The 14,674-nt window shown below is 52.2% G+C and overlaps 2 protein-coding genes, 1 long non-coding RNA gene and 4 other non-coding genes across 9 annotated transcripts; 1 reads left to right on the top strand and 6 right to left on the bottom strand.

Moving 5' to 3' along the window:
* Positions 1–25: 25 nt before the first annotated feature.
* Positions 26–3,148, bottom strand: LOC101719142 (uncharacterized). The gene is made up of 5 exons (XM_087215451.1): positions 2,872–3,148; positions 1,604–1,681; positions 1,240–1,299; positions 614–717; positions 26–165 (listed from the first exon to the last, which is right to left on the bottom strand). The coding sequence occupies exons 1-2, from the start codon at positions 3,128–3,130 to the stop codon at positions 1,608–1,610; spliced, it is 333 nt and encodes a 110-aa protein (XP_087071577.1). The 5' UTR covers positions 3,131–3,148; the 3' UTR covers positions 26–165; positions 614–717; positions 1,240–1,299; positions 1,604–1,607.
* LOC147827229 (small nucleolar RNA SNORD99) lies at positions 234–307 on the bottom strand. The gene has a single exon (XR_015452845.1). It is a non-coding gene; the product is annotated as a small nucleolar RNA SNORD99 (small nucleolar RNA).
* LOC147827228 (small nucleolar RNA SNORA61) lies at positions 1,083–1,213 on the bottom strand. Its single transcript, XR_015452860.1, has one exon. It is a non-coding gene; the product is annotated as a small nucleolar RNA SNORA61 (small nucleolar RNA).
* On the bottom strand, positions 1,432–1,561 carry LOC147827227 (small nucleolar RNA SNORA44). Its single transcript, XR_015452858.1, has one exon. It is a non-coding gene; the product is annotated as a small nucleolar RNA SNORA44 (small nucleolar RNA).
* On the bottom strand, positions 1,945–2,079 carry LOC147827226 (small nucleolar RNA SNORA16B/SNORA16A family). Its single transcript, XR_015452853.1, has one exon. It is a non-coding gene; the product is annotated as a small nucleolar RNA SNORA16B/SNORA16A family (small nucleolar RNA).
* A 1,817-nt stretch (positions 3,149–4,965) lies between the features above and the next one.
* Positions 4,966–6,509, bottom strand: LOC110350431 (uncharacterized). The gene is made up of 2 exons (XR_002397011.2): positions 6,281–6,509; positions 4,966–5,621 (listed from the first exon to the last, which is right to left on the bottom strand). It is a non-coding gene; the product is annotated as an uncharacterized LOC110350431 (long non-coding RNA).
* On the top strand, positions 5,921–12,826 carry Rab42 (RAB42, member RAS oncogene family). Of its 3 annotated transcripts, XR_002397010.2 has the most exons (4): positions 5,921–6,055; positions 6,456–6,820; positions 7,350–7,935; positions 8,700–12,826. XR_002397010.2 is itself a non-coding variant. In XM_004850769.3 (3 exons), exons 1-3 carry the CDS (start codon positions 6,050–6,052, stop codon positions 7,771–7,773), a joined length of 795 nt encoding a protein of 264 aa, XP_004850826.1. In that variant the 5' UTR covers positions 5,921–6,049; the 3' UTR covers positions 7,774–12,820. The 3 variants fall into 3 exon arrangements, 2 of the variants coding, with proteins under 2 accessions (XP_004850826.1, XP_021118855.1); XM_004850769.3 differs by having other exon boundaries at positions 7,350–12,820; XM_021263196.2 differs by having other exon boundaries at positions 5,931–6,291; positions 7,350–12,820.
* The last annotated feature ends 1,848 nt before the right edge of the window (positions 12,827–14,674 follow it).

Raw genomic sequence — 14,674 nt, 5'->3', positions numbered from 1 at the left:
TCAGGAATAATAATGTCACAGACAAGACAGTTCCAAAGTCTTTATTGGTCAATCTCTAGTCACAGATGTTTACCAGATACACCAATAGCAAAATAATGTTGCTTACAGAACTTACTGTTGGCACCTATAACCTGTTTTTGCCTGTCTTCTTTCCCATGGTCTCTCCTGAAAAGAAAGTGTTGCCTGTGTGTTAGTGCCGCCCTGATTAATCACCACCCAGGCATTTTCCTAAGCACTGGTCTCAGTCCCATATCCGCATTTCTCATCCACAGATGTCCACTCAGATTAGGTTTCATCCTGGACCAGTGAACCCTAAACTACTTGTTTCCACCACCTCCCAGTCCATCTCCCACTCCCTAGTGATCACAGCCTGAGTTCTAGCCACTACAGAATCTGCACCTCAATCCTTGCTGCCCAAGCGGCAGGGCAGTCTTCTGTGCTCATGACCCTTAAGGTCATCAAAGCCAACACACTAAGCCATGTCATGAACAACACGACATGAACACAACACAGCCAAATGGTGAGTAATGAAAGGCTAATCCTTTCAAATAAGCCTGAAGGACCCTAGATAGTGTATGCGTTGTAATTAAGCTTCAGGAAGTCATTTACTCACCCACTCTAGTAACAGATGAAGCTGGGCATGGTGTCTCGTGCCTGTCCAGCATTTCAAAGCTGAAGGGGACTGCAAACTGGAAGCTGGCCTGGTCTAGAGTGAGACTGTCAAAAAAACAAAGTGTCACAGATGAGAAGAGCTTTATTAGTTACAGATTTTTAAAAATAGGCACTATCAAGGGACAAGAAAGCACCTAACAAATTAGCAAATGCTTCATCAACTGCCTGCAGCTTGACATTCATCTTGTTTCCTCTGGTATTGGAGATGGAACCCAGGGCCTTCTCACTAACCTATATCCCCAGCCCTCTATTTTGAGACTTCTCACTGATTGCCCAGTGGGGCTTGAACTAGAGCTACTGTCTCAGCCTTCCCAAAAGGCATGCACCACTGCACTCCACTCACATTCTTTTAATCCTCTGATTATCCCCATTTTACAAGGGATGAGGTAAATAGTTCAAAGAGAACTTAACCCTGTTTGAAACTAGCCCACATGCTGTGTACCAGTCTATACGGCTGTGAGGCCAGTTTCAGCATCACTGTTCCTCCTTTACGACCACCAAGACCAGTGTTCAGATCCGATGGGAAAGGGAACCGGAGGGTCAAGCTGTCTTCCACATCAACTTTACCTTAGTAAGGCACAGCTCCATAGATGATGCTCTCTTCAGTATCAGATGCCACCAGGAAACCTGGGGACACACACAGAACAAACTCGGTGTGAAAGGTCCAATCTAAGCCAACACTCATCAGCACGCCCACCTTCTTGGATGTGGATGGGACTTGCAACTGGACTCGGGCAGGGCTCCAGCCTAGGTGCTGTGCTTTATAGGAAAGGTGAGTGGCAGCTGCAGGTATTGGGTTGACCTGAGCTGTCAAAGTCTCTCCAGGTTGCTCTCGCATGCAGTTGGAGACCCCATGGCCACAACAGCCACAGCCCTTGGAAACATGCTGTACCCTACCAGGCAGCTCCCAAAGTCCCTCACAGAAACCTACCAGGTCAGGCTTGCATCTCCTCACTGTCACGATCTCGAGTCCTCACTGTAACCTCCATGGGGTCTTCATCTGGCACAGCTGCGATAAGCACAACTGTCAGAAAAGATCTTATCTCCCTTCCTCAACTTCTCAGAATAGCAAATCAATTTTCAGTGTCATGGCTGTGACAGTGCCATGCCCTGTGCTACTGGATCACCTCAGAACGGGCCACCTGCCCTCCACACCGGTTCTTGGGCTCAGCAATTTACTTTACCAAAGCAAAGCTCATCCTACCTACTCTCCACGAAACATGCCAGTTTGAAGGAAGGCCTCCAGGTATCCCAGGATGGCAGGCACAATCGAACTGTCTTTCCCCGAAATGTTGCAGATCAGTTACAGCAAACAGAACGGCGACCGTCAAGGAAAATTGTTACTCTGGGCTCCTTTTTGACTGCAGCAACTACGCAGAAGCAGCTGCAGCTTCGATAAGGGCCACCAAAACAATGGAGGACACCATACCTCAAACCCAAACTGCTGCCGAGCCACTGATTTACCTAAATCCTATGTAGTTACCTACTGGAGACCCCAAAACAGCGTCAAGAGCCATCCAAGGTGCCCAAGGATCCCCATACATTAACATTTGCCCGTGTTTGGACTGTATGCTACCTTAGATTTTTTTTTTGTAGTAGTAGGGCTTTATCCGAGAGACTCCATCATGCTAAGCAAGCTGCCCTGTCATTTCTAACCCCCTACCCTTTTGTTTCCTGACGCAAGGTCTAGCTCGCCTTGAACATGCAGTGATCCTGCCTCAGCCTTCTGAAGAGCTGAGGCTACAGGCATGCACCACCAGAGTACCTTTTTTTGGTACCGGAATCGAACTCGGGACCTTGCGCTTGCTTGGCAGGCGGCGGAACCACTGAGCTACATCCCCGGGCCCAGAGTACCATTTGAAAGTCAACAGATTCAGGGCTGAAACTCCGGCTCCATGGTAGAGCGCTTGCCTAGTGTGCTCCAGGCCCTAGGATTCATCCCCAGCACCGCAGGTCAAGAAGGTATGAATAAGCTCAAAGCCTGTCCTCCTGAGGCGGTTATCCTTATTTCCACCAAAGTGGCCTCTAGAAAATTCTAAGTCAGTTGCCCAAGATCATACAACTAATAACTCTCACAGGTCAATTCAACTGGCCCCCGAATTCGGTCATTTTAGGCCCTGGACATTCCGCAGCCCTTAGAAGCAGGGTTACGCGTCCTCCACCCTTTCGTGCACCCGCTTACCCTCCCTCGTCACTCACCCGGTGGGCTGCGCGCTCCCAAGTGCGAGGGCGCCGGGTCGCGCAGGCCTCTCATTGGGCAGGCGGCCGCCCAGACCCATAGGCCCGGTTCCGCGCTGCTCATGCCACAGCCCGCAGCCTTGCGACGCAAAACTGGCGAGTGCGAGCCGGTGGTAGCGAGCTGGGGGGGGGGGAAGGGGGGCACGGGGATTAGGGCTCCGCAACAAACAAAGAAGCCGGTACGCAGCGGCGACCAAAAAGGGTTGAAAGACGCGCGCATGGCCCTTATATAGGCCCACACTTCTACCGACTGCGCCTGCGCCTTCCCCGGGAAGCCGCTGGGAACTGTAGTTCGTGCGCCTTGGCCCCGCCCCCGCCTCACGCACTTGCCGGGCTGGGCGGCGACGCAATGGGGCTCCATCAAAGTGGTTTCCGCTTGGCTGGAAAAAGGTCCTGCCCCTCTTCTTTACCCTTCAACGCAGACGTCCAGTCCAGGCCTTGAGCTCACTCCCGAAGCAAACTGCCCTGCTCTCAGATCCTTTCTTAGGGACGACTTTGAGTTAACCCTCTGCACTGGGAAAGGGCCGAGCCCTGAGCGCTCCGGGGTTCGGATGGAGCAGAGTCCCTGGAGCGGATGGAGGGCTTCTGGGAAAGCATTGAGGGCTTGGATGCAGTAGTTGTTCGAGGTCGGAGGCGTGTCTTGTCCGCTAATACATAAATAACTAGTAAGCGCCACCTGTTTACTCTGAGCTCACTTACCTAAAGTTCAGAATAATCCTGGGTACAGGAATCATAATTATGCCCTTTTACAGATAAGGAGTGGATGGCACGGCTAGCTAGGAAGTAAGGACAGACGTAAATCCAAGTCGAGCCAACGGACTGACCTCGTAGACGCTGCCATGTGCTCTTTTGGGCCCATGGAATGAATAAGTGGCAACGTAATAGTTACCTAGGCTTAAGCACCTGTGCTTAATCTGTTAATTTTTGTCCTTACACTCTTAAACAGTAGGTTAGGCTGAGGGCCGGAGATTTAGCTCAGTGGTTCCACCGCTTGCCTTGCAAGCGCAAGGACCCTAGTTTGATCCCCGGTACCAAGAAAAAAAGAAAAAGAAAATATATTTGGGCTGGGGATTTAGCTCAGTGGTTCCAGCGCCTGCCTCGAAAGCGTAAGGACCTGAGTTTGATCCCCAGTACCAAAAAAAAAAAAAAAAAAAAGGTAGCTAAGGCCAACGCAGTGGTGTGCACCTAAGCCCCTATATAAGGCGCCTGCAAACCCTATCTGACTGCCGCTGCTTGTCTGATGTTCAATCCCCAGTACTACTAAAAAAAAAACCAGAATAAAGTTACCTAATTAAAATAAATTGGGCCGAGGATTTAGCTCAGTGGTTCCGTCGCTTGCCTTGCAAGTGCAAGGACCCGAGTTCAATTCCTGGTACCAAAAAAATAAAATAAAATAAATTAAATAAATTAAAATTTGTTGCTATGTTACTTTAATACTTTTCACTCTTACATTTATGATGTTACATGCTGTGTAGTTGTGCATATGCTCAAGTATAGGTGAGGCTCTGTCTTCAACTTCTTGCATCCCCCCCAAAATCTATGATCTATTTTTGAGTTAATTTTTGTGTAAAAGGGAAGGTAAGAGTCAAGGATGATTGATTGATTGCCTGCCTGTGGTTATCCAATTATTCCAACATTTTTTTTTTCTCGGTACTGGAGATTGAACTCAGGACCTTTGCACTGAGCTACATTCCCAGTTATTTTTGATTTTGAGACAGAGTCTCACTCATCACTGGGTTGCCCATGTGGATCTGAACTTGCAGTCTTCTTGCCTCAGCCTCCCAGAACATGTGCTGACACACCTGTTTTAAGACCAAGAATTTTGCCCTCCCCTCCCCCATGCTATGTATGTGCCTGGCATATGACAGATGGTCAGCACTTATGGGAACAATTACTAAAGGAAATGTGGCCATAACTAATAAGTGGCAACTGGAACTACAACCCAGCTCTGCTAATGGAAACACATATAACCTCGACTTCTGTGTCCCATGGTTCCCCCACAGCCGCCCTGCAAGGTAGGTACCAGGACTGCATTGCTTAACAGATGACACAGAGTTCAAGAAAGGCAAGTAGCTTGTTCCTTGGGTTGCACAGTGAACCTGTGACAAGGGTCAGCTGATGTCTGGACTCTAGGTCTGGTGTCAGGTGCAGTCAGAGACAGATATGATCCTCGTCCTACAGCAGAGAAGCTTGAGGAAGTTCAAGGAGTTTGATGCTGATGGTGCACTGCCACATGAGCTGACCAGAAAGGCTTCAGGGAAGGCTGAGTTCCAGCTGTATTTCCGGCTATTTCTTGCTTCTGCCTTGGCCCAGCTGCCCTGCCAGAATTATTTGGTGACTGATGAAATGGCTTCTCATTGAGTTTTTAGAATCAGCCATAAGAAACCTGGGTTTTCCTGGATCACAACCTGTCTGGCCAGAAACAGAAATAGAAGCCATGCTTAGGGGTACAGGCCTGTAATCCTAGCACTGAGGCGGCTAAGGCAGGAGGATCACTGTGAGTTCAAGGCTTTCCTGGGCTACATAATGATTCAAGGCCACGTGAACTACATTGTCAAGACCCAGTCTCAAAAAAACAACAAAACAAAAAGGAAACATAGTAATAGTAAACAAAGCTTTGGCCCTAGGTAGACTTGGTAGCCAGTCTAGGTCTTCCTTGCTGAATGATCGTGGGCTAGTTATTTAACTTCTCTGAGCCTCAGTTCCTTCACCTAGATGTGGGCAGAGTAAGAGACATAATGATAATGACAGTTTACAGAAGTGTCCCCCATAACAACTGCAACTGATCCAAGCCACCCACGGGCATGGTGTTGACAAGGGAGCTGTTTGGAACCAGCTGGAACTCCAGGCTTGATGCCTTGAATTTCAGAAAGCTAGGCTCAAGAGGCCATATGCCTGCATTAACCTAGCCCTTAACCCAGGTGGGACGAAGCCACCATGTCCTGCTTCAAACGGGACCTCCCTTGTGGTCCCCTTTTGTGACATCAAGGGTGTTCCAGGTTGAGTCCCAGGTCTGCCGGGCGACCTGAATTAGCCACACCTCGGAGGCGCTGCTGCTCTAAGCCCGGCACACAATGGCCTGATGGCCCCATCTGAGCACTGCCACCCACAGAGCAGGAAGAACTGATCCTGTGTCTTCATGAAGGTCTGCTGTGAGGCAGGAGGGTCGGCGGGCAGTGTCTGTCCTGCCTCCTCTACCAGTCTGTGCCCAAGTCCCCTGTCGGGCCCTGCTGACCGGGACAGCCAGGCTTTCGAGTAGCAGAGGGGCTGCTGATCACCGAACCTGGACCTTGACCAGGAGGCACCAAGCAGGGCTGAGGGGCCTCAGGACAGGGCTGCCCAGTGGGCGGGGAGCCTAAAAACCATTCACCTTCCGGAGTGGTGCGCTGAGTCCCGCGGGGCGCAGGAGGCGCGGCTGGGGAGAAACCGTGGAGCGGGGATGGTGGACGCTCGGGCCGTCCCTGCGGTCTCCTGGGCCGGCACAGGCTTGGGTAGCGCTCCTCCTTCTCCCCCTCACCGCCTAATCGCTTCATCCCATTTCACAGAGGAGAAAACTGACACAGCGACTTCCCGGGTCCCGCCCGGCCTCTGGCCGCGGAGCGGGGCGGGAGGAGGCGCGTGGGGCGGAGCGGGGCGGTACAAGGAGAGGCGGCCTCGGCCAGCGGAACAGATGGGCCATGGGGGCCGGGGGCTGCTGCTACCAGTTCCGCGTCCTGCTGCTGGGGGACGCGGGCGTGGGCAAGACGGCGCTGCTGCGGCGCTACGTGGAGGGCTCGCCGGGCGCCGCGGAGCCCGAGGCCAAGTCGGAGCCCACGGTGGGCGTCGAGTTCTACAGCCGCGCGCTGCAGCTGCCAGCCGGGCCGCGCGTGAAGCTGCAGCTCTGGGACACCGCGGGCCAGGAGCGCTTCAGGTTCAGGCCCCGCTGGGCGGGGAAGGGTTGGCGTCCCTCCTCCTGGCCACCGGGACCCCTCCCGGGGTGCCGGCCTCGGTGGTCCTTGAAGAGGTCAGGGGGTCCCCGCCCCGGGTGTTCCCTGAACCAGAACCTCCCTCCCTCTGTCCTTCATCCTACAAATAATGCTGCGGGAGGGCCAAGCCCCATAGCCTCAGGCAAGTGCTCTGCCACCAACCCGGGTGTCCCCAGCCCCTCAGGGTCCCAGAGGAACTCAGCCAGGGCTAAATTTGCACCCTGCACTCTGAGGGATGAATGGCCTGAATGCCAGGAGAGCCCAGGGCACCGAGTAGGAAGCGGAGGTGCCTTCCTGTGGCTCACACTTGCTTCCTAAGGGACACCACCAGGTCTCCTGGGAGACACCCACTGAGGCTGAGGAGAGGGTCAGAGTGGAAGGCGCCAGGCAGAATAGGATTGAGGTGTCTGTGGGAGAAACTGTCTCTGGGGGTGGCTAGAAGGCAGAGGCCTCCCCAACTTCCCCTCCTCCTAGGTGCATCACCAGGTCCTTCTACCGGAACGTGGTGGGTGTCCTGCTGGTCTATGATGTGACGAACAGGAAGTCCTTTGAACACATCCAAGACTGGCACCAGGAGGTGCTATCCACTCAGGGTCCCAAGGTGATCTTCCTGCTGGTTGGCCACAAGAGTGACCTGCAGAGCACCCGCTGTGTCTCCAACCAGGAGGCAGAGGCGCTGGCCGCCTCTCTCGGCATGGCCTTCGTAGAGACCTCAGCCAGAATCAACTGTAATGTGGACCTGGCCTTTGATACCCTCACGGATGCCATCCTGCAGGCCCTGCAGCAGGGGGACATCAAGCTGGAAGAGGACTGCGGGGGTGTCCGGCTCATCCAGAGGGCCCAAGTGCCCCGGTCCCCCAGCAGGAAGCAGCAATACCCAGGCCCGTGCCAGTGTTGACTCCAAGGGGTCCTGACCTCACCACCCAGTGGAACAGGGACTGTTAATACCTCGGGGGGACAAATGACAAAGGATTAATGTCCGTAATATCTTGACATGGTCCTGCCTCCTGGATTTTGAGGTCTCACCCTCACTTTGCTAGGGAAAGGGCTAAGAGGCCAGGTATGCATTTCCTCTCTTTGATCCTGTTTCCTCATCTGTCAATGGAACTCATAAAAAGACCCCACGGCTCAGGGAGGTTGTGGTCCTGAGTGAGATAAAGGACAGGGTGTGCTCCCTCAGAGCCTGTCACACTGAGAACTGAAGGACAAAAGCTGTCATCCCTGCCATTCCTTTCTGGCTGTGACGCTGCCATTTCTGGCAGCATTCCTGGGCTTGGTGGTGTCTGGATGGCTGCCCTGGGGAGGACGGTATGGGGATTTCCAGTGTTAGCCTGGCTTGGAGCCACCCCCACCCACCCACCCCCTTTTTAGACAGGGTCTGGTTATGTAGTTTAGGCTGGCTTGAATTCACTATGTAGCCCAGACTGGATCCTCCTGCCTCAGCCTCCCAAGTGCTGGGATCACAGGTGTGGGCCACCACATCTGGCCCTTGGAGCCTCTTTTGGTCCTCACACTAGGATGAGTCTAGGCATGGGATGAGGTGTGGTCTTAAACTCAGGGTTGCTGCTGGCTGTGCCCACCCCAAACCCAGGGGCTGAGTCTGGATCCTAGAGGCAGGGATAACGTGAGCAGCAGTCAGGTTGGGCACAGTGGACACTAAGAAGAGCAGTGGAGGGCTGAAGGATGCGCCATGCCCCAGCTGCCGGGCATTCTCCATGAGGGACCTTAGCTTTCAAAGATCCCTCTGAGACTGCCCATCCCTGGGGCAGCCCACGTGCAGCTTCCATCCGTGCAGGTTTTTAAGGCCCTCTTGCCCCAACTCAGGACAACTCTGAGGGTCAAACCCAGCTTCGTCTTTCCTTGGGATTCACTGAGGACATTGCTGACCTCATCACAGCCAAGTTTTCCCTCTGCCAATCCTGCTTCCTTCTGACCCAGGTGTGGCTTTCAACAATGTATCCAAATAAATGTCTGCCCCCCCCCCAGCTCTGTCTCAGACTCTGCCTCCCAGGGCACCTACCCTGTCACGGGAACTGCCAGGCAAGAATGGGCACATTTTCATTCCTTCACCAATTTTATTTTCTTTCTTTTTTTTTTTTTTTTTTGGTACCAGGGATCGAACTCGGGACCTTGAGCTTTCGAGGCAGGTGCTGGAACCACTGAGCTGAATCCCTGGCCCAATTTTGTTTTCTTTTAATGAGCATCAACTCTGTTCAAGGCTGAGGGTACAGTAGTGACAATGACAGAAAAGTCCTGTTGGGGTTGGCATTCTAACAGAAGAGAAAAAAAGGAAGTAAATGAACTACATGATTCCCAGTTATGCTCAGTGCTTCGATGAGCACAGATCAGGTACATGGGGCCTGCTGTTCGGTGGCCAGGGAGGGCCTCTGAGAGGAGCTTGGAGCTGAGCTAGGAGCAGGGCTCGGGCAGCAGTGACCAGCCTAGCCCGACACCGCTCGTCTTCTGTCCCAGCCATGTGAGACAGATGCTGATATTCCAAGCTACAGATGAGACGGGGCCCAGAGTGAGCTGAGTGACTCGCTTCAAGTCACACAGCCAGGAAGAGCCGGGAAGTAGAGTGCTTTCTCTGGGAATTACAGATCTGTCTGTGGCCCTCAGGGCGTCCCTGCACAGGAAGGAAGCTAGTTTGGCAGAGAGCAGCTAATCCTGGCCACAGGACTATCAGAGAAAGAGGAAGAAGGAACTGACCTCCCCTCAGAAACCCTGGCCAGGGGCCAGAACCAGTCCTTGAACCCTCAGGCCCGCAGGCGGGGCCATCTCCATGGAGAGACAGTGTCCTTGTGCCCAGCTGCCCTCCTAGAGAGTTCAGCAGATGGTACCCACTCCTTCCTTTCTAAATGCAATGTGGCAATTCTGGCCCCACAGGGTAGTGACCCTAAATGACATACGTGAACTCCTACCACAGTATGGGCCCTTCTGTTGCTGGTAGCTTATCAGCCCTGCAGCAGCCCCATGAGGTCCTGTGCATCCCCCAGCTGCACCCACACTGGGAACTGAACCCAGGACCATCGCATTGGCTACTTCCTCAGGCTTTTCTTTCTTTCTTTTTTTTTTTTGGTACTGGTGATCAAACTTGGGTCCTTCCACTTTCGAGGAAAGCGGCGGAACCACTGAGCTAAATCCCTGGCCCCAGGCTTTTCTTTATTTGTATAGATGCAGGATCAAAGTTGCCATCCTCCTGCCTCGGCCTGAGTGCTGGGTTACAGACATGCAACATCACGTCCAGCAAGTCCAGCACCTCTTGACCAGTTTATCCACAGGGTTCTCATGTCCAGGGAAGGAAAACTGACTTGGCCGAAACTGAGACAGGGTCTTTTTTTTTTTTTTTTTTGATACCAGGTCCTTGGGCTTGTGGGGCAGATGGCGAAACCACTGAGCTAAATGTCCTGCCCCTGACAGGGTCTTGCTATGTAGTCCAGGCTGGCCTTGAATTCACTGTGTAACAAAGGCTGGCCTCAAACACAGTCATCCTCCTGCCTCAGCCTCCCCAGTGCTGCAATTACAGGTGTGCGCCACTGTGCCCGACTCCATTTTTATTATTATTATTTTTCATTTTGAAACAAGTTCTCCTTATGTTGCCCAAATTGGCTCTAAACTTGCAATCCTCTTGCTACGAGGATGTACCACCACCTTGGTTTATAGGGTTATTTTATGTTTTGGGGTTTTTTTTGTTTTGTTTTTGTTTTTTTGAGATAGGGTCTCCCTATGTAGTCCAGGCTGGCCTTGAACTCACTATGTACCCCAGGCTGCCCTCCACTTTGTAGTGATCCTCCTCCTCAGCCTCCTGACTGCTGGGATCACAGATGTGTGCTACCACACCGACCCCATATGGAGGTCTTTTTAAAGTACAAATGCAGCTGGTTGTGGAGGCCAGCCTGGGCTACATAGTGAGTTTGAGGCTGGCCTGGACTATGTAGTAAGACTTGCTCAAAAAACAGCAAGGAAAAAAGGAAATCTAGGGTAGTGCTAGTTATAGAGCAGGTTCCAAATGAGGTCCTTACCTCCTTTCCTTGAGAGTTTCACTATTAATCACTGTCAGGGAACTGAGATTACCAAAGTAACTATTCTAATGAAATAACAAGGATTTCAGACTCTAATGAGGTTTTTTCTTTTTAGACAGGCTCTCTCTAGCCCAGGCTGGTCTGGAATTTGTGGTGATCCTCCTGCCTCTGCCTCCCAAGTGTTGAGATTACAGGCATACCCCACCATGCCCCCGGTCTAATGAAATTCTTAAAGGTCCTAACTGGGTTCGGTGGTACAGACCTGTAATCCCAGCACTCTGGGAAGTCAAAGCAAGAGGATTGCAAATTCATGCCTCCCTTACGTGATTTAGCAGGACTATCTCAAAATAAAGACTTTTTTTTTTGGCAGTACTGAGGATTGAACTCAGGACCTTGCGTTTGCCAGGCAGGCTCAGCATCACTGAGCTACATTCCCAGCCTATCTCAAAATAAAATAAATAAAAAGGCCTAAGGATGTAGCTTAGTGTGAATGTGTGAAGGTCCTGAGTTCAATTCCCCGCTGTTAAAAAAAAAAAAAAAGTCCCACCTGGAGATGTGGACTGGGCTCTGTTTTGTTTTCTTTTTCCTTTTTGGTACTGGTGATGGAACCCAGGGCCTTTGCATTGAGTTACACCCTCAGCCCTTTTTTTTTTTTTTTTTTTTTTAAATTTTGAGACAGGATCTTGCTAAGTCACTAAATTACCCAGGCTAGGTTTAAAGTTGTGATCCTCCTGTCTCAGCCTCCCAGAGAATGTGGGAATTACAGGTGTGCACCAGCACACCCAGCTGGGCTCTGCTTTCTAACTAAGGGTGAAGTTCTAGAATCTTCCCTTTGGGTCTATTCCTAGGCTTTTTCTTTTGAGATAGGGTCTTACTATGTAGCCAGGGTGGTCTGGAACTCATGAGGATCCTCCTGCCTCAGCCTCCGGAGTGCTGGAGTTACAGGCCTGCACCCCCACCCCCAGCTCTCCTTTGTATCTTTCATGTGTTGTGCTCTTGGCTGGTGTGCCCTCCCCTCCCACTTCTGTCAAACGTCTCATGCTTTAGGTCCAGCCCCAATGCCACCTCATCTATGTACCAGCTCCTTCTGAGCCATCATAGCACTTAAGCAGCTCTCTTATGGGAGGGATGTTTGGGCCCTATCTATCTATGTCTACCTGTTTGTCTATCATCTTTGCGCTACTAGAAATTTAACCCAAGCCTCTGCATAGAGCTACACGCCTGCGCCTTTATTATTATTAAAAGTGTGATTTTGTGGTGTTGCGAATCAAACCCTTGTGCATGGTAGGCAAGTGCTCTGTCACTGAGCTACCACTCTTAGCTCCTAAAAATGATTTTTTATTTTGAAATAGGCTCTTGCTAAGTTGTCCACGCTGGGGTTGAATTTGCAATGATCCTGCCTCAGCCTCCTAGATTGCTGGAATTATACATTATGTGGCCCATGCCTAGCTATTTATTGTTCATATCTTATTCCCCTGCTAGATTGTTGATCTTCAAAGTCAGGGCTGTCCTTGACTCTCATGGAGAGGCTGCCTTGTGTGGGAGATCACTAGGCTCTTAAAAACTCTTATGGAGTCTGGGAGTGGTGGCGCACAGCTGTAATCCCAGCACTTGGGAGGCTGAGGCAGGAGGATCACCTGGGCTACAGTGAGACCCCGTCTCAAAATAAGCAAACAGCTAGGGATTTAGCGCAGTGGTGCTGGCGCCTGCCTAAGCGAAAGGTTTTGAGTTCAATCCCCACTACCGGAAGGGGAGGGGAAACAAGCAAGCAAGCAAACACTTATGGAGATTTTCAAACATACTGAAGAATAAAGAAAACGGTATGAAGTATAAAATAATATAAAGAACTCCTCATGCCCAAACCTCAGTCTCAACAGCCATAAGCAGAGATGGCCAAATCTTGGGTGTTTTTTGCTTTTTTCATGGTGGTAGAGATGGAACCCAGGGCCAGTGCACACTCAGCCACACGCCCCCTGGGCCAAGCCTGCGTGTTTCTTCTTGGTCCCGGCTCTGGCAGGGGCAGGCCTTGGGCTGCAGTGCGGGGACCTTCCGGCTCCTGGCGCTGTGCTGAGGTCCGCGTGTGGGGAGAGGTAACCTTCAGGTCCTGCAGGCGCAGGGTGGGCAGGGAGGAAGGGGAAGACAGCACGAGGTGGGGGGGCGCTGGGTCCACACAGGCTGCCAAGTCACAGTGGGGCCGCTCAGGACGGTTGCAGGACCAGCGTCTCTATCCTGATTGGACCCAGGTCCACACTGGCTCCCCACGATGTCTCCTCAGCGTCGCGCCAGCCAGGGTAGGTGGTGTCCTGGGAGCCCGCGATCTCCTGGGCTTGCGGCTCCACTCTCCTACAAGGCTGAATCCGATCGGGCGGCCTCTGCTCCCCGCAGGCCTCAGCACCATGGTGGCCTATGGCCTTGTGGACGCCGACACATTGTCCAGCCTCCTCCTCAGCGACTCTTCTACGTACCTTAGCTTCGCAGGGGTGGAGCCTAGAGTTCACCGGAAGCTCCAGGCCCTGGCCCTGCTGCCTGCCCGGGACACCACCCCCAACCCTGAAGCTTTGCCTTCAGAAAGGATAGCCCATCCCACAGGGGCACAGCTCCTTGTGTCATCAGAACTCAAGGTCAGAACTCAACCCGTTGTGGCAACGACCGCCCTACCTTTGGTTCATTCCTCCTCAGGAAAACCTCAAGCCCATTCCTTGACTTTTTTTTTTTTTTTTTAACCGAACTCAGGGGCTTGCGCTTTCCAGTTAGGCGCAGTGCGCTGAGCTACATCCCCAGCCCTCCTTTAACTTTAATGCAAGTAACTGCAGCAACTTCCCAGCTGGTCCCCTCCTGCCTACTTGCAGTTCCCCTTCACACTGCCGGCCTGACAGGTGCGGCTCTACCATGCAAACTGCAGACACGGACCTTGGTCCTTCACTAACCCTTCACTGGCTGCCCTCTGCTGGGCACTGGTTTTCAAACTTGTTTATATGCCATACCCCTCGGCCCCCAGCAGTCCTGGGAATTGAACCCAGGGCCTTCACACTAAGCTATATCTCCAACCCTTTTTTTTTTTTTTTTTGGTACCAGGGATTGAATTCAGGTCCTTGTGCTTGTGCAGCAGGCCATGAAACCACTGAGCTAAATCCCCGGCCCTCTCCAACCTTTTTTGAGACAGGGTCTCACCAAATGCCCAGGAAGTTAAGATCCTCCTGCCTCAGCCTCCCAGAAGACCGGGATTATAGGTGTGTGCCACCATGTCGGTTTTTATGTCAGTTTTAAGTCTCAGAATCCTCTTATGTGATGGAATCTTTCTGAGACTAACAAATCACCAGTTAAGTCACTCACACTGACGAGAGGAGGGAGGGAAGACCAGAGGCGGCCTGCTGGGGCTTGCATTTCCTGCAGCACACACACAGCCTCCAGGCACGTGGACCACTGAGAAGCTGGGATGCTGTCGCTGCACACTGAGCCTGAGGGCTGCACCCAAGCTCCCTTCCTGCTCATCTTGCCCTCTTCCCATATGTTCACCTGTGCTTTAGCCACACTGCCTTCTTAAGACCTCTGGGCCTCTCGGATAACTGTGCCTCAGTGGCTCCCATTACTTCGGGATGAAGACCTGACTCTGGCAGGGCCACAGGGCTCATTTATGTGCAGTTCCCTCTCCTTGGAAGAGAGCCCTGCCACCCTTCAGCGCAACCCCTCAGATCTCTGCTCCAACAGCATTTTTCCTTGACTGCCCAGCTGCTTCCTCCAGCCCAGTGACCCTCTCCCTCCCGCTGACTGTTCCCT

The sequence above is a fragment of the Heterocephalus glaber genome, unplaced genomic scaffold, assembly GCF_053883595.1.
Source record: "Heterocephalus glaber isolate CG9 unplaced genomic scaffold, H.glaber_assembly_v1.0 deba00001452, whole genome shotgun sequence".
In the NCBI taxonomy this organism is placed as follows: Eukaryota; Metazoa; Chordata; class Mammalia; order Rodentia; family Bathyergidae; genus Heterocephalus; species Heterocephalus glaber.
The sequence above is the reverse complement of the archived record's forward strand: the minus strand, read 5'-3'. Positions and strand labels throughout refer to the sequence as shown.